Source organism: Narcine bancroftii, chromosome 2 (genome assembly GCF_036971445.1).
Source record: "Narcine bancroftii isolate sNarBan1 chromosome 2, sNarBan1.hap1, whole genome shotgun sequence".
Lineage (NCBI taxonomy): Eukaryota > Metazoa > Chordata > Chondrichthyes > Torpediniformes > Narcinidae > Narcine > Narcine bancroftii.
The window spans coordinates 275,732,415-275,756,972 of record NC_091470.1 but is presented as its reverse complement, the minus strand read 5'-3'; the positions used below and the strand labels follow the sequence as shown (position 1 = coordinate 275,756,972).

General features: G+C 46.9%; 1 protein-coding gene across 1 annotated transcript in view; it reads right to left on the bottom strand.

The window, feature by feature from the left end:
• The window catches only part of LOC138755282 (eukaryotic translation initiation factor 3 subunit E-A), a 155,366-nt gene extending 147,481 nt beyond the window's left edge, over positions 1–7,885 (bottom strand). Inside the window, exons 1-2 of the mRNA XM_069920988.1 lie at positions 7,762–7,885; positions 2,522–2,639 (exon numbers count right to left, since the gene is read on the bottom strand). Coding sequence (XP_069777089.1) covers positions 2,522–2,639; positions 7,762–7,851 — 208 coding nt within the window. The 5' untranslated portion in view covers positions 7,852–7,885. The remainder of the gene's footprint in view (positions 1–2,521; positions 2,640–7,761) is intronic.
• Positions 7,886–24,558: the final 16,673 nt, after the last annotated feature.

Below are 24,558 nucleotides of genomic sequence, written 5' to 3'. Positions count from 1 at the left end.
TGGGGATGGACAGTGGTTCTTCTTTGTTCTGGTGGTCAAATCTGGCATGAAAGGCTTTGAGCTCATCTGGGAGTGGAGCTTTTCTGTCTCCTACTCCACCGAATTTGGTTTTCTAGCAGGTTATTCCATTTAGGTCATACCACAGCTGTCAGGTATCTTTGTTGTTTTCATTCTTCTCCAGAATCACCACTCCATCTGGGAAATGGGTTTTCTTAGGTCGTGTATTCAACATAGTACGATATGCCGTTCTACATAGTACAACGGATGATTTACCTCATGGCTCCGTAAACCTTTTCCATCCTCAATAATAGACAAATCAAGGATGTTGTGGAATATTTTCCACTGTCCTCAAAAAATGTTCTAAAAAAAACATTCACAAAGATTATCATCCAGGGCAAAGCAACCAACACAATCTGAATATTAATTTCCTCTAATCAAGTGTGCACTGTCTCTGCAATATTACCAATCATAAGGTACACATGAACTCACCAAGATTTCTTCAACAGGATCTCCCAAATATAAAACCTCTATTGCTATTAAAGAAGAGGGCAGTCAGCACACGAGAACATCATTACCCACAGATTATTCAAACCAAAGGCTCATCACTCTCAAAAGCAAAAGTGAATGCCAATAACCCAGCTTTAAATTAAAAACTGACTAGAAATACTTGTGGAATGACTGAACACATATTTATTCCCAAAGTTCCTCTGAACATAATTATCCAGTTATGGTCACTTCAAAGCAGATGACCTTGTAACTCCCATTCTTCCTGAACACAATCTGCTGGAAGAACTCATCAGGTCAAGCAGCATTTGTGGAAAAGAATGGTCGATGTTTCACACTGTCACACGTTTCAAAGGAGTCGACCATTCTTTTTCTCCCTCTAATGCTGCTCAACCCACTGAGTTCCTCCAGAAAGATTGTGTTTATCATCAGGTTCCAACATCTGCAGTCTCCTATTCCTCTTGCATTTTCCAGATTGCAGAAAAGTCACTAAATCTAATGCAAGGGCAAAACTGTCAGGGTGGAAACATGCTCTTTGGCCCAAAACCCATATTGACCAAAATGTTCCACCTACACTAGTTCCACCTGCCTGCAATTGACCCATATCCCTCTAAATCCATCCAATTCAATTCATGAAGTCGTCCCAAAGTTTCTTAATACTACAATAATATCTGCCCAACCATCTCCTCCAACAGCCCGTTCCATACGATCATTCCATCATCCGACGATTAAAAAAAAGTTAACACTCAGATTCCAGTTAAATCTCTCCCCCTCATCTTAAACCTACAATCCTCTGATTACCAATTCCCCTACTCTGAGCAAAATATTCACTGCGTTCACCTGATCTATTCCACTCATGATTTTGTACAACCCTCATGAGGAGATCACCCCCTCATTCTCATGGACTGAGGAAGAAAGCCCAAGCCTGCTGAAACCTCCCCCTATGGCTCAGCACATCGCACCCCCCCACCCGAGTCCAGGCAAGATCCTCATAAATCTTCTCTACATTCCTCTCCAGTTGGATAACATCTTTTCTATAAGATTGACCAAATCTGAACACAGCACTCCTACATCTTGTACAACTGCAACATAACCTCTCAACTTCTATACTCAATATTCTGATGAAGGCCAATGTGCTGAAAGCCTTTTTTGACCTTTCTGACCCTATCTACCTGTGTCACCACTTTCAAGGTACTACATACCTGCTCTCCCAAGTCCTTCTGCTCTGCAACACTACCCAGATCTCTTCCATTCACTGTTTAGATCCTACTCACGTTCAACCTCCCAAAATGCAGCTTATCACATTTCTCTGTATTAAATTCCATCCAATCAAAATTGTGCTGCAATCTTTTGCAACCATTCACAACACCAGACCCTTTAGTGTCATTCGCAAACCTGCTGATCATGCCATGTATGTTTTCATCGAAATCAATGATATAGGTGGCAAAGAGCAATGGGCCCAGCACCAAACCTTGTGGCACACCACTAGTCACAGGCCTCCAATCCAAGAAACAACCTTCCACCATCACCCTCTGCTTTCTTTCATGAAGCCAATATTTTGCTCATTCAGATTTCTCTTCTTACATCCTTCTGGAGCAGCCTACTGTTCAGAACCTTATCGAATGCCTTGTTGCAATCCACATACCATCAACTTTCTTGGTCACATCTTCAAAAACTCAATTCAATTTTTGAGACATGACCTCATTTACAAACCAGTGTTATCCTAAATTAATGCTTGTACATCTAAGTTCAAGTATATCTCCTCCCTCAGAATACTTTCCAATAACTGACTAGCCACAGATGTTAGGCAATAATTAGTGATTTGACATGGTTGCATCTGGACTTGTTAATCACCATGGAGGAACAGACTTCCAGTGAATAAAAATACAAATCTAATCCAAATGCAAAACTGGAATAAGATATGAATCCACAAAGTACCTCCATCGGTGCAGTTGTGAATGCTGCTTATGCATTGTGATGTGCAACATTAAAAAATATACAATTGCATAAAACTCACCTTGGGGGATCTCTTTATCAAGATACAAGTTCTTGTACACATCCATAGCAAAGTCAACCATGTTTGTGTCACTGAGAAGGTCCAGTTTCCCTTGGAGAAGTTCTTTTTCATTGTAAATCTGAAATCAAAACATGTCAAATGCAAGTGCAGAACTCTTTAAAAAAAAAATAGATCACTATGTCCAGTCAGGCACACTTTGAACGTTCCATCGAATTCAAAAAATTCAAGAAATTACAGGCTGGTGAGCCTAACATTAGTAGTAGGTATATTATTCAAGGGTATACTGAAAGATAGGATATACAAGTATTTAGACAGCCAAGGGCTGATTAAGGATAGTCAGCACGGCTTTGTGCGTGGTAGGTATGTTTAACAAATGTTATTGAGTTTTTAAGAGGAGGTTACCAGGAAAGTAGATGAAGGTAAGGCTGTGGATGTTGTCTACATGGACTTTAGTAAAGCCTTTGACAAGGTCTCACATGGGAGGTTAGTTCAGAAAGTTCAGACACGAGGTATCCATGAAGATGTGGTAAACTGGATTCGAAATTGGCTGAATGGAAGAAGAGAGTGGTAGTGGTAATCAGAGGATTGCTTCTCAGACTGGAGGCCTGAGATTTGTGGTGTGCCTCAGGACCATTATTGTTTGTTGTTTATATCTAGATGATAATTTGGGAAACTGGATAGCAAATTTGCTGAGGACACTAAAATTGGAGGTGTTGTGGATAGTAGGAAGTCTTTCAAAGCACGCAGAGGGATTTGGACCAGCTGGAAAAAATGGGCCAGAAAATGGCAGATGGAACTTAATGCAGACAAGTTATGAGGTGTTGCATTTTGGAAGAACTAAGCAAGTTAGGTCATACATAGTAAATGGTAGGGCACTGAGAAATGTGGTGGAACAAAAAGATCCAGGAATATAGATACATAATTCCCTAAAAGTGGCATCACATGTAGACAGGGTTGTAAAGAAAGCTTATGGCACCTTGGCCTTCATAAATCAAAATATTGAGTATAGGAGTTGGGATGTTATGTACAAGACATTGGTGAGGCCAAATTTAGAGTATTGTGTGCAGTTCTGGTTGCCAAACTATTGGAAGGATATCAGTAAGATCAAATGAGTGCAGAGAAGATTTACTAGGATGTTGCTAGGTCTTCAGGAGTTGAGCTACAGGGAAAGATTAAAAAGACAGGGACTTTATTCCATACAGTGCAGAAGAATGAGGAGAGATAAGATAGAGGTTTACAAAATTATGAGTGGAATAGACAGAGTAAATGCTTAGGCTCTTTCCACTTAGATTGGGAAAGATAAATATAAGGACGTGGCTTTAGGGTGAAAGGTTTTGGGGGGAACTTCTCTCAGAGAGTGGTGGGTATTAGGAACGAGCTGCTATTTGACGTGGTAAATGTTGGCTTACTCTTAAGTTTAAAGAATAAATTGTATATATATATGGATCGGAATGGTCAAGAGGGTTATGGAATGCATGCAGGTCAGTGGGACAAGAGAAATGACGTTTCAGCAGACTAGAAGGGCGAGTGGTCGGTTTTCTGTGTTGCAGTTTTCTATGGTTTCAGAACAAACCCCAGCCCATTGTGCCCAGTAACACACAGTGCCCAATTCTGGTATGAAGCAATAAACAGACCAGCTAGCTTTGGCAAGAGTGCATAATATCCAGTTCAGGTCAGCAAAGTTCAATGAGACCTTTCCTACATTTAAAAAGCATGCCAGTATTTAATGTTTAAACTTCCAAGTGAAGAAAGGAAAATTGGATGAGGGAGTTGCGGCTTGCTCAAAAAAGCTAAAGAACGGTCTAATTGCTGTAATCACTTCAGCAAAATTATTATTTTATGTATTACAATGACTGCTCACTTTCTCCAGTGAAAAACATATACCATTCTGAATGCGTACTTTGTAGCAGATTACCAGCATAGAGGGAGTTCATTCAGGCATTGTCCCCATGAAGAGTTGCTCAATGCAGGCGCAAAACATTTTTTTTACATTGCACATCCCTTGTATTTTCCTTTGACAAAACTGCAGGACATTCAGCCCACAAGTTTATGCCTGCTCTCAAAGCAATTCTGCTTGTCCTATTTTTGTCACTTTGTTCCCTGAAATTTGCAACTCATGCAAACAGTACACAAACCCCATTTGCTCAAGCTATGAGACAGCAGCTGCATTATTGTAAAATAAGTTTAAGAACTAATTCAATTGCTATTTGAGAGGGCTTGTAAAATCCTACTCTGCTACTTTCAAACAATGCATTCACAGAGCTGTGAAGAAGGTATAAAGCATCTTGCAAAGGATTGAGACAGAATGGGAAAGAAAACACAGTTAATGGGGAAGAAGGTGGGGTGATGTGAAATTATTCATTTTGCTTGGAAAATAGATGAGCAGAGAATATCATCTTTTGATCGGAGCACTTTTGTTCACTGAAGGTGACCCTGATTTGCCAGTCTTTTCAATTCTTTTCACTCCAACCTCTTATGCAGTTCCAATGAAGCCCAACAAGAACAGCATTTCACCTTCCAATTGAGGTATGTTACAGCCCTCAGGACTTAAAGTCAAATAGTTATCCTTTCAAAACAAGAGATCTAAAGGAAGGTCATGCATCTGAAAAATTAACTATTTCTTTCTTCAATGATGCTAACTGCCCTAAGTATTTCCAGCATTCTCTGCATTTACTTTTGGGTTTTGCCTCTCCAAAGTGCATTTTGCATTTAGCAACTTTAAAAAAAATCTTTATTTTGTTTTCATTCATTTCCTCATCAGATTTTTTCCACACATATCAGCTTCAATTACCAAGCCCTCACAAACCCCACAGCTGTAACCAGCATGGTCCCTTCTGAACCCTACTCCAATCCGCCACCGTCTCTGCAATAAAAACTGCATTTGATGGAAGGGGAAGGATGAAGAGGAGGTGCGTGGGCCGTGGAAGTGAGTGGGCTGCAGAAGGGGGGGGGGGGAGGGGGTCTTGGTTGAGATGCCTGAGAGTGATGGATGGGCCTGTGGAGTGAACCAGGAGGAGTTAGGGGAGTGGGAGAAAACAGGGGGAGGTCCATGAGGAGGGTGGCGTGGGGGCCAATGGGCGGGGTGCGTGTGGGGCACAGGGAAGGAAGCTGGAGGAGGGGGCGCTATGGGAGCAGAAGGAAGAGGATAGGGCGCCGTGGAAGCAGGATGCGCCGTGGAATCAGGAAGAGGAGGTGGGGAAGAGGGCCACCGTGGGGGGAGCAGGTGGAGGAGGGGAGCACCGTGGGGGGGAGCAGGAGGAGGAGGGGGGACACTGTGGGGGAAGCAGGAAGAGGAGGGAGGACACCGGGGGGGGGGAGCAGGAGGAGGAGGGGGGACACCGTGGGGGGAGCAGGAAGAGGAGGGGGGACACCGGGGGGGAGCAGGAAGAGGAGGGGGAGGGGGCCCTGGGGGGGGGAGGGGGCCCTGGGGGGGGGAGGGGGCCCTGGGGGGGGGAGGGGGCCCTGGGGGGGGGAGGGGGCCCTGGGGGGGGGAGGGGGCCCTGGGGGGGGGAGGGGGCCCTGGGGGGGGGAGGGGGCCCTGGGGGGGGGAGGGGGCCCTGGGGGGGGGAGGGGGCCCTGGGGGGGGGAGGGGGCCCTGGGGGGGGGAGGGGGCCCTGGGGGGGGGAGGGGGCCCTGGGGGGGGGAGGGGGCCCTGGGGGGGGGAGGGGGCCCTGGGGGGGGGAGGGGGCCCTGGGGGGGGGAGGGGGCCCTGGGGGGGGGAGGGGGCCCTGGGGGGGGGAGGGGGCCCTGGGGGGGGGAGGGGGCCCTGGGGGGGGGAGGGGGCCCTGGGGGGGGGAGGGGGCCCTGGGGGGGGGAGGGGGCCCTGGGGGGGGGAGGGGGCCCTGGGGGGGGGAGGGGGCCCTGGGGGGGGGAGGGGGCCCTGGGGGGGGGAGGGGGCCCTGGGGGGGGGAGGGGGCCCTGGGGGGGGGAGGGGGCCCTGGGGGGGGGAGGGGGCCCTGGGGGGGGGAGGGGGCCCTGGGGGGGGGAGGGGGCCCTGGGGGGGGGAGGGGGCCCTGGGGGGGGGAGGGGGCCCTGGGGGGGGGAGGGGGCCCTGGGGGGGGGAGGGGGCCCTGGGGGGGGGAGGGGGCCCTGGGGGGGGGAGGGGGCCCTGGGGGGGGGGAGGGGGCCCTGGGGGGGGGAGGGGGCCCTGGGGGGGGGAGGGGGCCCTGGGGGGGGGAGGGGGCCCTGGGGGGGGGGAGGGGGCCCTGGGGGGGGGGAGGGGGCCCTGGGGGGGGGAGGGGGCCCTGGGGGGGGGAGGGGGCCCTGGGGGGGGGAGGGGGCCCTGGGGGGGGAGGGGGCCCTGGGGGGGGGAGGGGGCCCTGGGGGGGGGAGGGGGCCCGGGGGGGGAGGGGGCCCGGGGGGGGGAGGGGGCCCGGGGGGGGGAGGGGGCCCGGGGGGGGAGGGGGCCCTGGGGGGGGAGGGGGCCCTGGGGGGGGAGGGGGCCCTGGGGGGGGGGAGGGGGCCCTGGGGGGGGGGAGGGGGCCCTGGGGGGGGGAGGGGGCCCTGGGGGGGGGAGGGGGCCCTGGGGGGGGGAGGGGGCCCTGGGGGGGGGAGGGGGCCCTGGGGGGGGGAGGGGGCCCTGGGGGGGGGAGGGGGCCCTGGGGGGGGGAGGGGGCCCTGGGGGGGGGAGGGGGCCCTGGGGGGGGGAGGGGGCCCTGGGGGGGGGAGGGGGCCCTGGGGGGGGGAGGGGGCCCTGGGGGGGGAGGGGGCCCTGGGGGGGGAGGGGGCCCTGGGGGGGGGAGGGGGCCCTGGGGGGGGAGGGGGCCCTGGGGGTGGGAGGGGGCCCTGGGGGGGGAGGGGGCCGTGAGTGGGGGGGTGGGGGCCGTGGGGGGGGGCCGTGGGGGGGGCCGTGGGGGGGGGCCGTGGGGGGGGGCCGTGGGGGGGGGCCGTGGGGGGGGGGGCCGTGGGGGGGGGGCCGTGGGGGGGGCCGTGGGGGGGGCGTGGGGGGGGCCGTGGGGGAGGGGTCGTGGGGGAGGGGTGGGGGGCCGTGGGAAGGGTGGGGGGGCCGTTGGCGGGTGGGGGGGGGTTGCGGTGGCCGTTGGAGGATGGGTGGCCGTGGGAGGGAGGGAGTGGGATGTGGGAGCCGTGAGAGGGTGGGGATTTTCTTCCACTCTCCAGCCGCCGCAGCGGCCTTGTCTGTAGGCCCCGGCTCGAGGCCGCCTCACGTGAGCGCCATGCGGATCCCCGGAGCTGCCGCCTGAGTGCACACAGAGCTGTGCGGCGGCGACCGTCGCCTTTACCTCCTTGACCGACAGGAACTCGAGCAGCGGGAAAACCAGGTGACGGTCCAGGAAATTAGCGATTCTCATCGTTAGATCGTAATCCGCCATCTTGGCCAGAAAGCGATTCAAAGCGGTACAACTTTATCAAAAAGATACTGTCCGCGAACACTCCCGCCCCTCCGCCACCCATTGGGCATTCATGTCTGTCAATCATTCACTCAGGCGGCGTAGCTCGGTGTCTGTTCCTTCCAGCCGCCCGCATTCAGGGGACATCTTCAAAGCCAAGACAAGTAAGGGAGGTGGGATTGATGATCAGGTATTGAGGGAGGTATCCGACAAGTTTCAATCGTAGCTGCTTGGAAGCATAATTTGATAAAAAAAAGAATTTATTGTTATAGGAATAGGAACCAAAATTATTTAATTGTTGCAGCCACAAGGATACTCTAATTAGTCTGCAGAGATGGAGGAGCTGATATATAGATAAATCAAAAGACCTTTTTGCCATTGGCATCACAGTTAATTGGCCGTGCATTATCCCAGGTTGGGAAACCGTTTGTGCTGTTTCCACTGGGCCACCTTGAACCTGAACACATTCATCCCCGGGGATAAGAGCGCCTACCTTCAACTGGAAACGAGTGACTTGATGATGTCCATTTTCCACTGGTTTAATGGCATGCTGGTGTTAGGTGACACCAAAGATAGGAGTAGGGGTCGAGGCTGCCAATTCCCAGAATGATTTGACATCATTAGACGTGTTGATTGTTTTCCTTTTCCACTGGACCCTATCCCAGTTAATTCCCGTGTAGCGCAAATAAAAGCTCTCACGACTGGAGGGAGAACAAACGCGTTTATGAGCTTATGACTATGGATAGTGTCTCACACTAGTCTTCGGAAGGGTTCTGGGTTTAGTGGGAAACCAGGGTTATATGTGGGCAGATGTGGATGGAGCCAAACATCAGCACAACACACCACAAGTGAATCCCAGTTCACGGCATTCACCCCTTCCTGAAGAACTTGAGGTCTGTGAATGAAGACAGAGAACATGGATTCAGGAAAAAAAAGTAAAAAATATATACAGTTATTTACAGATTTAAGCGGTCCAGAGGTCTGGAGATCCTGGTAGAGCACCTTAGCACCAGAGGGCCTTGGATCTCCTGGTTCCCTTGTGAAGGATGAGAGGCGGGCTGGGTCTCTGGCTCAGTGGTGGAGGGGAATACACTTTCCTCCTGAACCAGTTTCCCTGAGGTCCTCACTGGCGAGAATCAGCTCCATGGCTTGCAGGTGCCAATTCCCTGATGGATATGGTGTCCTCCCTGCCATCCAAGTACTCCATCTAGGCGGACATGGGATTTGCGTGGAGCGGTTTCACCCTCTACCAGGTGGTGGGTCTTGCTTCTCCTCACGTGCTTCCTGAGAGGAACTGGACCAGGAGTAGTGAGCCAGGTTGGGAGTACATTTCCCGATGCCGACCTTCTTTCAAAATTGAATAGGAGCTCGTGAGAAGTCGCAATGGTCGTGGTACATAGTAGCAACCAGATGGAATGGAGTGCCTTCGGGAGGACATCCTGCCAGCTTGGGTCTGGAAGGCCTTTTGACTTCAGGGCCAGTTTGACAGCCTTCCAGACTGTGGCATTCTCCTTTTCAACCTGCCCGTTCCCCCAGGGGATTACAGCTCGTAGTTCTGCTGGATGCGATGCCCCTCACCAGCAGGTACTGATGTAGCTCGTCACTCATAAAGAATGAGTCGCAGTCGCTATGTATATGGCTGGGATACCCGAACAGGTGAAAATGGAATCTTGGGCCTTTATGGCTGACAAACAGGATGTGTCTGGCCATAGGATAGTGAATGGGAAGTGGGAGTACTCATCATTGACAGAGAGGAAGAAAGTGTTCCTGTTCGTGAAGGGGAGAAGTCCCTTAAAATTGACACTGAGGTGTTTGAAGGGCCTGGATGACTTGATCAGGTGCGCCTTTGAGGGGCGGTAGAAGTGCAGCTTGCACTCCGCGCAGACCTGGCAAGACCTGGTTATTTCCCTGACATCTTCCATGAAGTAGGGCAGACTGTGTGCCTTGACAAAATGAGCCATGCAGGTAACCTGGATGAAAGAGTCTGCAGTTGGCTTGTGTGTGCAGAGGCACAGCTTCCTCTGGATAAGGGATGTGGAGGGTCATTAAAAGCTCCTGGCTGATAGGCAATGTCATAATTGTAGGTGGAGAGCTCGATCCTCCATCTAGCAGTCTTGTCATTTTTGATTTTGTCTCTCTTGACATTCATGCAACCCGTGCGCCAACTCTGGACCGAAGCAGGAATTGGGGGAAGGGTGGGATGGGAGCCTACTTGGTTCATGAGCTGCAAGGACTGGACTTGGCTCATTTCCTCTGGTTCCATCAGACGGCCTCCTATGCCGCTTTGTGCGAGTGTCGGTCATGTGGCATGCAGCGTCTTTGGGTCACGTTGCACGGTGGGGAGCATAGATTTCCTACCAGCCAGGTAGTGTCTCCAGTACCTCATGCCTTCTACAAAGGCTTGAGCCTTCTTTTCCACAGGTGGGTTCCGGAGCTCGTGGCTCTGTACTGACCAAGAAAAAAATGCAACCGGCCTGCCTGCCTGGTTGATGGTTACAGCCAGGGCTACATCCGAAGCATCGCTTTCCACTTGGAAAGGTACATTCTCATCCACCGCGTGCATGGCAGCTTTCGCAATGTGATTCCAGAGATAGTTAAAAGCCTTGTGTGGCAAACCATCACTCAATGCCCTTTTTTGCCACAACTGGAACACACTGAGATCAGGGATGTGGCTCTTGCCACAGAAAAAAAGCACTCCTAGCACGGGAGTGCTCCCTAGTATAGGAAGCGACAGACATTAGGGCTGGCGCAGCGGGATCAGCCAGTCCTTGGAAGGGGTCACCTGGATGAGCGAGCTTGCGGGCTTCGAGGTCACCGTTCTCGAGCTTGGCCTGTTCCAGCACTTTGGCCAGTTCCACATGGCTAGGCAGTCGACACTGCCTCAAGTACCTCGAGAGGACCCTCCTCAACTTGAGTGTCCCGGATCTGTTCTTCTTCATGAACGCAGCCCATAGATGCTTCTTACCTGTACTCCTTGGCAAGCATCCACGGATCCAGCAGGTAGTCATCGATGTCTCTTCTGGCCTCACTAGAACTTTGTTTTGCAACTTCAGGTACTGAGCCTTCAACACCTCAATGGCAGCATCATATGTAGTGCAGTCCTTGATGAATGCATACCCTTTCATTCCTACCCTCAAAACGAATGTGGACCTCCTGAGTTCATCGGTGTGGAAGATGTCTCTGATCGTGTTCAAGTAGGCCTGGAAACAGTCTAACCAGTATGTGAACTCTTACAACTGCGTTGGGGGACAGAGGGTCTACCAGCAGCATATCTGGCTTGAGTAGTGCTTTCATCGTTTAGGGAATGAGAATAAAATTGTAGCGTGAATACGACTGGAGGGAGATCAAATGCTTTTATTAGCTTATAACTATGGGTAAGATCTCACAGTAGCCTTCGGAAAGGTTCTGGGTTTAGGCGGGAAACAGGGGTTATATGTGAGCTGATGGGGGCGGATCCAGCCATCAGCACAACTCACTACCAGTAAATGCCAGTTCACTGCTTCCCAGGACAAGATGTCAGTGGAAAAGGGGGTAGTGAGAAGTGTAAGAATAACAGGCTGGTTATGGGAATTTCAAATATTCTAGTATTTGCTTAGTTCATCAAAGGTCAAGAGGGGATAGATTATTTATGTCCTTTTTAAAAACAAAACAAACTGGATTTGTAGGTAAATTGGTGTACTTTGATGGCTTGGGCCTGTATGCTTGAAAAACTTGTTACTGTGCTCTATCTCTAAAATAAAATGTAAAATTTGAAAAGATTTATACTGTATGTTTCAAAGTATAGAAAGGAATGAGATTGAACTAGATATTAAGATATTGAACTGGGGGGAAGTCAATTTCAATACCACAAAACAGGACTTGGTAAATGTACACCTCTTCATTAGCACTGGTGTACTTTTCTATGAGTATTTGGGTCCCAGCTCCTTTGGGATCCACCAAAGTCTCCAATCGTTCAGACTCAGTCCCCAGGAATCCAAAGCCCTCCCTCCTCCAAAAGCTCTTCAACCATACAGTAATTTGCACCATCCTCCTGCTTTTGTACTCAATGGCAAATGCAAATATGCTGCCTCAAGAGAGCAGCCAACATCATAAAGGACTCCCATAACCCTGGTCACAACCTCTTCTCACTGCTACATTCAGGCAGAAGGTATAGAAACAGTACTTCCAGGTTTAAGAACAATTTATTTACAACAGCTTGCAAGCTCTTGAACCTCCCTTGTTGCACTAATCAGGGACTGCCTGCACAATTGTAATGCCACTTTTCTTGCACTACTGTAATTGAATATTTGTTATTTGTATATCTTTTGGATGTTTTCAAATTTAATGTAATGCATACTACTGCTTTTTTTTAATAAAGTTCATTTGGATGCAGCAAGTAAGAATTCTGGGCATATGTACATTGTACGTGACAAATAAACATTATGAGTAACATCTCCCTTCCAATTCCAGCTTTTTACCCTTCCCCTCTAGAATGAGCACAAACAGCCATTTATAATCTTGACTCTGGCACGAAGAGGTAATGATCCATGAAGAATATAATGAGAGGTCACTCACCTGAAACATTAACTCTGCTTCTCTCTCTGCAGATCCTGTCTGACCTGAGTGTTTCCAGCATTTTCAAATGTCCAGCTTCCGTTATTGGTTTTGTTTCCCCATCACCCTGGTCATAATCTATTTTTATCCCCATCTTTCGGTAGGAGGTACAGAAGCCTGAAGTCTAGCATTTGTAGATTTAAAGACAGCTATCATGTTCTTGATTCACCTGAACCACCCAAAATAGAGAATACCCAAAACATATACCTTGATGAATAGCTCAAGCCCGAAACGTTGGTTATGTATCTTTATTTTTGCTATATAAAGGGCACTGTTTGACCTGCTGAGTTTCACCAGCATTGTGTTTTTACTTCAATCATGGCGTCCGCGTACTTCTGTGTTTTATTCAAAACGTAGAGTTTTCCAGGATTACCAAAATAATTGTCTGTACGACTGAAAAATCTTTTTGCATAAACAGCAACTGTGAATACTTGTTATCTTTTTATATTTATTGTCACTTCTTTTACCTTGTAATTTATTTATATGATTGTAGTTGATGTATCTTATGAATCTATGGATTTCAGTGCATTCACGCATTGTACTTTTGTGCTATGACAATAAGCTCTCGAATCTTAAGACCATAAGACATAGGACAAGAAATAGGCTATTCAGCCCATCGTCAGCCCCGGCATTTAATCATGCGCTGATCCATTTTCCCACTCAGCCCCTCTGCCAGGCCTTCTTCTCATAACCTCTGATGCTCTAGACAATCAATCTCTGCTTTAAAAACACCAAATGACTTGGCCTCCACAACCACCTGTGGAACCTGTAGACTTACCAACCTCTGGTTGATGGAATTCCTCCACATCTCTGTTCTGAGTGGAATCCTGAAGTTGTGACCTCTTGTCCTTGACTCTCCCACCATGAGAAACAACCTTTCAACATCTACTCTGTCTGTGCCTTTCAACATTTGAAATGTTGAATTTCTCTGAAATTCCAACTAGTGCAAGCCAAGAGCTGTCAAACACTCCTCATGTGATAACCCTTTCATTCCCAGAATCATCCTGGTGAACCTCCTCTGAACCCTCTCCACATCCTTCCTTAAATGAATAGCCCAAAATTGCTCACAATGCTCCAAGTGAGGTCTCACCAGTGCCTTATAAAGTCTCAGTATCACATGCCTGCTCGTATATTCTATTCCCCTTGAAATGAATTCCACCATTGCATTTGCTATTTTCACCACCATACATGTTTACCTTCAAACTGTCCTGCATGAGAACTCCCAGATCCCTTTACATCTGGGTATTTTCAATTTTCTCCCCATTTAAAACATAGTCTGCCATTTATTTTACCTATGCACTTTCCAACATTTGCCACTTCTCTCCAATTCTCGTACTGTACCTTCCTATAATCTGGAAATTTAGCCACAGTCATTAATCCCATAATCTAAGTCAATAATATGCAACAAATAAGAAGCGCCTCAACACCAACACCTGTGGAACACCACTAGCAACTAGCAGCCAACTAGAATATGATCTCTGTATTCCAACTCTCTGCTTCCTGCCAATCAGCCAATGCTCTACCCACACTAGTATGTTTCCTATAATAACATGGGCTCATGTTAAATAGCCTCATGTGTGACAACTTGTCAAAGGCCTTTTGAAAATCCAAAAACACAACATCCACTTCATCTCCTTCATCCAACCTGCTTGTCACTTTTTCAAAGAATTCCAGTAGGTTTGTCAAGCAAGATTTTTTCATAAGGAAACCATGTCAGCTTTGTCCTATCTTATCATGTGCCTCCAAATACACTGTAACCTCATCCTTGATAAAAGACTCTATCATCTTCCCAACCACTGACCCACTGACATCAGGCTAACCGGTCTATAATTTCCTTTCTACTGCCTCCCTACCTCCTTGAATAGTGGAGTGACATTTGTGATTTTCCAGTCCTCCAGGAACTTACCAGAATCTATTCATTCCTGAAAGATCATTATTAATGCCTCCACAATCTCTACTGCTATTTCTTTCAGAACTGAGAGTGCAATCCATCTGGACTGGGAGACTTACCCACCCTTAGACCATTCAACTTTCTGAGCACCTTCTCCCCTGAAATAGTAACTGCACTCACTTCCCCTCCCTGGACATCTTCTACAGTGATGACTGATACAAAATACTCATTTAGTTCTTTGCCATCTCCTTGTCTCCAATTATTCATTTTCCAGCATCATTTTCTAGTGGTTCTATATCTGCACTCACCTCTCTTTCACTCTTTATATATGAGAAAATGCTTTTTATTATCCTCTTTGATATTATTGGCTCACCTACTTTCATTATTTATATTTTTTCACCCTTATGTTTTTTAGTTACCATAGAACATTACAGTGCAGTATTGCCCTTGATGTTGTGCTGACCTATATATTCCTACAAAAAAAAGAAAAAAGTACTAAACTCTTCCTATTTTGTAACCCTTTGTTTTTCTTTCATCCATGTGGCAAAAAGTCTCATAAATGTATCAACCTCCATGGTATGTTACCTTCTGCAAGTATTTAAATTTATATGAATCATCTATCTTCCCATTAATTTTTGCTTCCTTGTATGCACATCTCTTCTGTTTTGAAATTAGCTTTGACTTCCCTTGTGACACTTCCCTGTGTCAGTCACAGTTGTGACATTTTTCCATTTGAATATTCCTCTTTTTTTTGGTATGTATTTATCTTGCATCCTCCTTATTTCTTGCAGAATCTCCATCTATTGCTGCTCTGCTGACTTCCCTATTAGTCTCCCCTTCCAATCTATTTAGGCCAGTTTCTCTCTCTGCCAAATTACTCCACTGAAATGCAAGCACATCTTACTTTAGTTTCTCAGATTTCAGCTTTCAGATTCAGATTTCAGGTTTATTGTCAGAGAACATACATGACATCACATACAACCCTTTTTTCTGCAGTGCATCAAAATTACCACTAATTGGTAGAGCAAAATAAAACTGTACACAGCGTAAAACAGATAAACAAATTAAGAAATGTAAACAGATAACAAATGTAAACCAACTGTGTGCAATACAGAGAGAATAAAAAAAAGAAAATCAATAAAATGCACAAGTAAGAGTTCTTAAGTGAGTCTTTGATAGAGTTTGTCATTGAGGAGTCTCATGGTGGAGGGGTAGCAGCTGTTCCTGAACCTGGTGGTGTGAGTCTTGTGGCACCTATCCCTCTTTCCTGATGGCAGCAGTGGGAACAGAGTGTGTGCTGGGTGGTGTGGATCCTTAATCATTGCTGCTGCTCTCCAATGGCAATGTTCCGTGTAGATATACAGATATACTCAATAGTGGGGGGGGGGTAGGGCTTGCCTCTGATGTGCTGGGCTGTGTCCCCTACCTTTTGGAGGGCTTTATGCTCAGGGGTATTGGTGTTCCCATACTAAACTGTGATGCAGCCGGTCAGCATACTTTCCACCACACCTCTGTAGAAATTTGCCAGGGTTTCTGGTGTCAAACTCCTGAGGAAGTAGAGGAGCTAACATGTTTTCTTCACAATGCCATTAGTGTGTTGGGTCCAGGTAAGATTTTCCAAGATAGTGACTCCCAAGAACTTAAGTTTACTCACCCTCTCCATCTCTGATCCACCATTGATCACTGGATTGTATACCTCTGGTTTTCCTTTCCTGAAGTCACAATCAGCTCCATAGCTTTGGTGACATTCAGTGTGGAGTTGTTGTGGAACCATTCAGCCAAGTTTTCAATCTCCATCCTGCATACTGATTCATCCCCTTCCTTTATACAACCCACTACCATGGGATCATCGGCAAATTTGTAGATGGTGTTATTGTTGTACAGAGCTACGTAGTTGTTGGTGTAAAGTGAGTAGAGTAGGGGACTAAGAACACAGCCCTGTGGTGCTCCAGTACTGATGGAAATTCTGGAGGAGATGTTCTTACCGATCTTCACTGATTGTGGTCTGGAAGTGAGGAAATCCATTATACAATTACACAGTCAGGTATTAACTCCCAAGACTTGGAGTTTGCTGATCAGTTTTGAGAGGATGTTGGTGTTAAACGCCAAATTGTAGTCAATAAAGAGCATCCTGATGTATGCATTTTTGCTGTCCAGGTGTTTCTGAGCTTTGTGCAGAGACAGTGAGATGGCATCCTCCATAGACCTGTTCCTACAATAAGCAAACTGGAAGGTATCCATGTCACTGCTCAGACAAGAACTGATATGCTTCATCACCAGCCTTTCAAAACACTTCATCACTGATGATATAAGTATTACTGGTCGATAGTCACATGCGAGACCAGGGCAACCCACATGTGAGACCAGGCGAACCAACACATTCGACCACTGCTACGCCACCATGAAGAATGCATACCAAGCCATACCACAACTACACTTCAGCAAGTCTGATCACCTGGCTGTACTTTTACTCCTGGCATACAAGCAGAGACTGAAGACCACAGCACCTGTGGTGAAGACGTTTAAGGTGTGGTTGAGGGAGGCAGAGGAGTGTCTACAGGACTGTTTTGAATTGGTGGACTAAAACAAATTAAAGAACCCATCTATAGACTTAAATGAATGTGCAACAGGTGTCACCAACTTCATCAAGACCTGTGAGGATGAGTGTGTGCCTATGTGCAAATACCAGGTGTTCCCCAACCAGAAGCCCTGGATGAACCAGAGAATCTGCATCCTGCTGAGGCTGAGAACAAGAGCATTTAAGGCTGGGGATCAAGATCTTTACAAGAAGTCCAGGTACAACCTGAGGAATGCTATCTCTGAAGAAAAGTGGCAATTCCAGAGGAAGCTAGAGGCAGAGACAGATACACACCAGCTATGGTAGGGAATGCAGGTCATTGCAGCCTACAAAGCGAAGGTGAACACTATAGATGGCTGTGATGCTTCACTACCTGATGAGCTGAATACCTTCTATTCCCGCTTTGAGAAGAAGAACCAAACAGTACCTACTAGGATCCCTGAAAAGGCTGAGGACCCTGTAATATCTGTCTCTGAGGGTGACTCAGAACATTATTCAAGAGGGTGAACGCTTGCAAGGCATCAGGCCCTGATGATGTTCCTGGTAAGGCACTGAAAATCTGCACCACCCAACTAGCCGGAGTGTTCACGAACATTTTCAACCTCACATTGCTGTGGTAAAGGTTTCCCACCTGGTTCAAAAGAGCATCAATCATCCCTGTACCCAAGAAGAGAGGCGTGGGCTATCTCAATGACTACCACCCAGTAGCACTAACTTCTACTGTGATGAAATACCTTGAAAGGCTGGTCATGGTCAGAATTAACACGTACCTAAGCAAAGATCTGGACCCACTGCAATTCATCTATCGTCACAATTCCTCCACAGCAGATGCAATATCATTGGCTTTCCACTCAGCTCTGGATCATCTCCAAAAAAAGCAATTCATACATACAGCTGCTCTTCATTGACTCCATGTCAGCCTTCAATACCATTATTCCCTCAGTATTGGTCAAGAAGCTACAAACTCGAAGGCCCCTGTACCTCCCTTTGCAACTAGATCCTTGACTTCCTCATCAGAAGACCACAGTCAGTACCAATTTGAAACAACATCTCTTCCTCACTGATGATCAACACATGCGCACCCCAAGGATGTATACTTAGCCCAGTGCTCTATTCATTATACACCCATGACTGTCTGGCCAGGCACAATTTCAATTTGCCAATGACACCACAGTTATCGCCAGAACAAAATGGCAATGAGGAAGTGTACAGGAGGGAGATAGATCAGCTCATTGATTGGTGGAATGACAATAACCTTGCGCTCAACATGAGCAAAATCAAGGAGATTATTGTGGACTTAAGGAGGAAGTTGGGGATCATGGCCCAGTCCTCATCAAAGGCTCAGTAGTGGAGAGGGTAAAGAATTTCAAATTCCTGGATGACAACATCTCCAAGCCTCAAAGTTGATGCAATCACAAAGAAGGCTCGCCAGCGGCTATACTTTATAAGGTGTCTGAGGAGGTTCAGTATGTCACCGAAGACTCTCGTAAACAACAGGTGTACCTTGGAGAACATTCTGGCTTGTTGCATCACTGCCTGGTATGGAGGTGCCAACTTTCAGGACAAGAATAAACCCCAGAGGCCTGTGACATCACAGGCACCAAATTTCACTCCATTGAGGACATCTACATGAGGCAGTGTCTTAAAAAAGCAGCCTCTATCCTCAAAGACCCCCACCACCCAGGCCATGCCCTCTTCACTCTGCTACCAGCAGGAAAAAGGTACAGGAGACTCGAGACGAGGACTCAACAGCACAAGGACATCTTCTTCCCCACTTCATCAGATTCTTGAATAATCAATGATCCAAAGACACTGCCTCACTTTCCGTGCAATATTATTTTTACTTCTTTTACAGTAATGTCCTAATATGGTTATAATATGAACATTTACCCTGTGATGCTGCTACAAAACAAAGAATTTCATGACATGTTCATGACAATAAATTCTGATTCTGATTCTAAAGGCAGGACACTACACTCTTCTTAGGCACTTGTGTATGATTGATACCTGTTTGAAACAGGTGGGTACTCCGCTCTTCTGGAGTAGGATATTGAAGATATCCGGGAATGCATTTGTAAATTAGTCAGCACAGATTCTTAATACTCGGCCAGGTACTCCATCCAGGCCAGATGCTTTCCTCGGATTCATTCTACTGAAGGCAGCACACACGTCATCCTCAGTTATGGACAGGATGGGATCTTCAGGGGATGTGAGGGTCAAATCAGGTATAGAACTCTTTGAGTTCCTCTTGGAGCAAAGCTTTGCTGCCTGCTACTTCACTGGATTTGGTTATGTAACAGGTTATGGCAATTAGGCCCTGCCACAGCTTTCAGATGTCTCTTGTTGTTTCCATTTCATCCCAAATCTCCACTTTGCCTGGGAGATAGTTTTCCACAGGTCATACCTGCTCCTACTGTTCTGACCTGGATCTCCGGACTTAAATGCCTGTGATCTTGCTCTCAGGTGGTTCAAGATTTCATTGTTCACTCAGAGTTTCTAGTTGTGGAAAACCATGAATTATTTGGTGGGGACACACTCATCCACAGCTGTTTTGATAAAATGTGTGACAGCCTCAATGTACTCTTTCAGATTCTCAGCAGAGTCTTTGAACACTACCCAATCCACTGTCTCAAGCAAGTCCTGTAACCATTCTTCAGTCTCTAGTGTCCTGATCTCCGGGCACTCTCTTTTTAGGTTCTGTCTGCATGAAGGCAGAAGAAACATAGCCAGGTGATCTGACTTGCCAATGTCAAATTGAACAATCATACTGCATTGCGATCACTGTCCCATAATAATTCCTTTAGCCTAAGCTACCTAATCACCTCTGGTGCATTGCACAACACCCAGTCGAGTACAACCAATCCCCTAGTGGTCTCATCAACAAGCTGCTCTAAAAAGCCATCTCGTAGGTATTCTGCAAAATCTCTGTCTTGAGATCTAGTCCTAACTTGGTTTTCCCAATCTACTTGCATGTTAGATCCCCCATGATTACCATAACATTCTGACATACATTTTCTATTTGTTATTGTGATTTGTTCACATCCTAACTACCTTTTGGAACTCGGTATATAACTCCCAACTGTGTCCTTTACCCTGCCATTTCTTAACTCAACCCACAATGATTCTATACCTTCTCATCCTATGTCATTTCTTTCTAATTATTTAATGTTATTCCTTACCAACAGAGTCACACTGCCCCTTCTGCTTACCTGCTTATCACTATTTATCTTATGACATTAAACACCCAGTAATATCCATCCCTTTAGCCACATCTTTGTGATGGCCACACATCATACCTGCCAATCAGTAGCTATACTACAAGATCGTCCATTTTATTTTGAATGCTGCATGCATTTAAATACAATACCTTTACCCTTTGTTACTTTTGATTCTGTGTCTGTATTGCATTGCATCTCATCCCAGTGGCTGCAATGTTGCCCTATTCTGCCTGTCCTTCCACACAAACTCCCTCCCAGCTGTCCCTACTTGAATGATATCTATCTCTTCCTCTGACTTTTCACTTTGGTCCAAATCTAGTTCAAAACCCCCAGTGGCATTAGCAAACCTCCCTACTGGGATATTGGTTCCTCTTGAATTCTGGTGGTACAGGTCACTCCCATATTGAGAAAAGGTTCCATCGATCCAACAACTTGAAACCCTGCCCCCTGCCATTCATTTGTCTATACTACCTTCTTTTTCTGACCTTTCCTAGCTTGAGGCACCAGATGTCATTCAGAGATTGCCACCTTAGAGATCCTGCTCTTCAGCTTCTTTCCTATCTCCCTAAGCTTACTTTACCCTTATCCTAACCTCTACCCTACACCTGCTTATGTCATTGGTACCAATATGTATCATGACATCTGACTGCTTATTCTCCCCTTTAAGAATATTCTGCATCCACTCAGAGACATTCTGCACCTGAGCATTGTCCTGGAGCCTCTTTTGAGGCATCAGAATCTCCTATCTGTTCCCCTGATTATTGAATTCCCTATGACATTCGCTCTTCCTGTCTGAGGCTCAGAGCTGACCATGGTGCTATTGGTCTGGCTGCTGCCTTGACCAGGTAGATCATCCTCCTCAGCAGTAACCAAATGGGGATACTTTTAGGTCAGAGGAATGACCATAGGGATACCCTGCCTGTTTCCTATTTCTCTCCTGATACTGTCACCCAACTACCTTCCTCTTGCCTCCTGGGTGTGATTGCATCAGTGTCTTTCTCTCTTTGGCTTGGCTTTGCGGATGAAGATTTATGGAGGGGTAATGTCCACGTCAGCTGCAGGCTCGTTTGTGGCTGACAAGTCCGATGCAGGACAGGCAGACATGGTTGCAGTGGTTGCAAGGGAAAATTGGTTTGTTGGGGTTGGGTGTTGGGTTTTTCCTCCTTTGCCTTTTGACAGTGAGGTGGGCTCTACGGTCTTCTTCAAAGGTGGTTGCTGCCCGCCGAACTGTGAGGCGCCAAGATGCACGGTTTGAGGCGATATCAGCCCACTGGTGGTGGTCAATGTGGCAGGCACCAAGAGATTTCTTTAAGCAGTCCTTGTACCTCTTATTTGGTGCACCTCTGTCTCAGTGGCCAGTGGAGAGCTCACTATAGAACACGATCTTGGGAAGGCGATGGTCCTCCATTTTGGAGACGTGACCTACCCAGCGCAGTTTGATCTTCAGCAGCGTGGATTCGATGCTGTCAGCCTCTGCCATCTCGAGTACTTCGATGTTGGAGATGAAGTCGCTCCAATGAATGTTGAGGATGGAGCGGAGATAACGCTGGTGGAAGCGTTCTAGGAGCCGTAGGTGATGCCGGTAAAGGACCCATGATTCGGAGCCGAACAGGAGTGTGGGTATGACAATGGCTCTGTATACGCTAAATCTGCCTATCACACCCTCAGTTTCCTGAATGATTCAGAGTTCATCCAACTTCAGCTTCAATTCTCTAACATAAGGACCTGTAGTTGGATGCACTTCCCACAAATGAAGTCATCAGGGATACTGTTGGCTTCCCTTACTATCCACATTCTGCAAGAGGATCTTTCCACATACCAACCAAGAGTCACACTCACAAGCATAGGCATGCCTGCATCCCTGACTTCTAAATACGTCTGGATTTTTCTGTTCTCTCTCTTTATTGCTGAGCTATCCATGGTGTTGGTCTTAGATCTGGCAGCTCTTTCCATGGAAATCTTCACTCTTATAATTTAAGTCCACTAAAGAGGGGATTTGGAAGGCTAAAAATGAGATGAGATGGATATGGCAGGCAAAATAAAGGTAAGTGCCAGCAGATTCAGCAGAGATAATAGGGAAAGGGTGGCTTGGAAGAGAATTGGTCTCATTAAACATGACCACATTTGTGTGGAGCTACTGGAAATAGGGAAATTTCAAATGAATATTTATCATCAGTCTTTACTGTAGAAGAGATCGTGGAAGCCAAGGAGTTTCAACTGAGTTATGAGTTCATGGGTAATATATGAAGTAACAGAATAAAGGTATTGGCTACCTGTGAGTCCATTAAGATGGACATATTCCCAGAGTCTGAACCAGTGCATCCTCACACCTTATGGGAAACCTGAAGGCTCTTGCAGAAATAATTAAATAATCATTGGCCTCAGATGAAATGCCAGAAGACTGGAGGGTGATTAATGTGCTATAATTTAAAAAGGGCAACAGGGATGATCCAGGGAATTACAGGCCAGTGAGCTTGACATCACTGGTGGGAAAGGTGCTGGAGGACATTCTCAGGGACAGGATCTACCTGGATTAGTTAGGCAGAGACTAATTGGAGGCTGTCAGCATGGCTTGGGGCATGGGAGTTTGCATCTCAACTTTTTGGAGTCTTTTTGAAGAGGTGACGAAGAGGATTGATGAGGGGAGGGAGGCGGAAGTTCCCAGTACAAATGGATTTTAGCCAGGCCTTTGACAAGATCCCAATGGCAGGTTAGTTTGGAAGTTTAAATTACATGGGAACCAAGATAAACTAGCCAATTAGATTCAAAATAGTGGAAGGAGTCAGAGAGTAGTTGTGGAGCCTGTGTCCAGTGGTAAGCTGCAGGGGTTGATATGGGGTCTATTTTTGTTTGATATCTCTATTGATCATTCGGATGACCATGTAGTTTATAGAAGTAATACATTGCAGATGACACCAAATTTAGTGGTGTCATGGATCGTGAGGAAGTTTATCTGTATCAGTTGGCAAGGTGAGGCAAGGAGTGGAAAATGGATTTTAACTCTGACAAATGTGAGACCATGACTTGCAATGTGAATGGTAAGGCCCTTGAGAGTGTTGTACAACAGAGAGACGTCAGGGTACAGATGCATAGTTCCCTGAAAGTGCTGACTCAGGTGGACAGGTTGCGAGGAAGCCATTTGACATGCTGGCTTTCATTGGACAAATATTTGGGGCTTCTTGACACAGCTGTATAAAGTATTGATGAGGCTAAACTTCGTACTGTGTGCAATTCTGGTCGTCCAATTTTGGGAATAAATTGGAAGGGACGTGAAAGAGATTCCAACTAGTATATTGCCAGGACTGGAAGGGTTGAGTTACAGGGAGAGGTTGGATAGGCTGGATGTTTATTCCCAAGAATGAGGACAGCTGAGAGGTGATCTTATGAAGGTTTATAAAATTATTAGGGGAATGGATAAAGTAAATTGTTACAGGCTTTTTCTTAGGATAAACAATTCTAAAATTAGTGGCCATTCAACAGGAAAGTTTACAGGCACTGTGATCATAGTACCATGCACCAAAGTGCTGGAGAAACTCAGCAGATTACATAGCATCCATAGGAAGCAAAGGTAAACCAAAATTTTGATCCTGAACTTTTCATTAAAGTAAAAACAAAATGCAGGCAAGCACCCGAATAAAAAGATGGGGAGGGTGGGAAGGAGTAGAGGAGAAAAGGGAAGAAGGAGTAGGGGGAAGAGCACAGGCCGGCAGGCAAGAGGTCAAAGTAAATATGGATGGGAGGGCAGAAGAGAAAAAAGTTGAGAACTAATAGGGGAGGGGGTAGCTCCCCAAATGGAGAGTGAAGGGGGCGAGGAGCAGGAGAAAAGGAGACGGATGGATCGAGAACAAGAAAGAGAGAGAGAGAAAGACGGGGACGGGCCAAATGGAAACTGAAGAAGTCTACGTTAATGCCATCTGGTTGGAGAGTGCCCAGACAGAATATGAGGTGTGGGAATTGGGTGTAGAATTAAAATTGTTGGCCATTAGGAGATCCCTGTTATTGCAGTGGACAGAATGAAGGTGTCAATGAATCAATCTCCCAGTCTGCATCCTAAATATTGAATCCTTAAATAATTGCCTTAGTTTGTATTTTTGTCAACAAAAGATGATAATGTTAAAGTTAGATTTAAAATTTGTGGGGGAAAGATCAGAAATAATTATTGCTAAAATTGGAATATTGCCAGCAATAACATTGTGCAGCGAACTAAGATTCACTTGGTGGTGTGTTGTACTGATGGCTGGCTCCGTCCCCATCTACCCATATATAACTCTGGTTTCCCACCTCAACCCTGAAACTTTCTAAAGACCACTGTGCAGTGAACTGGGATTCAGTGGTAGGGTATTGTTTTGATGGCTGGCTCTGCTTCCGGGATCCACTCCCACCAGCCCACATATAACCCTGGTTTCCCA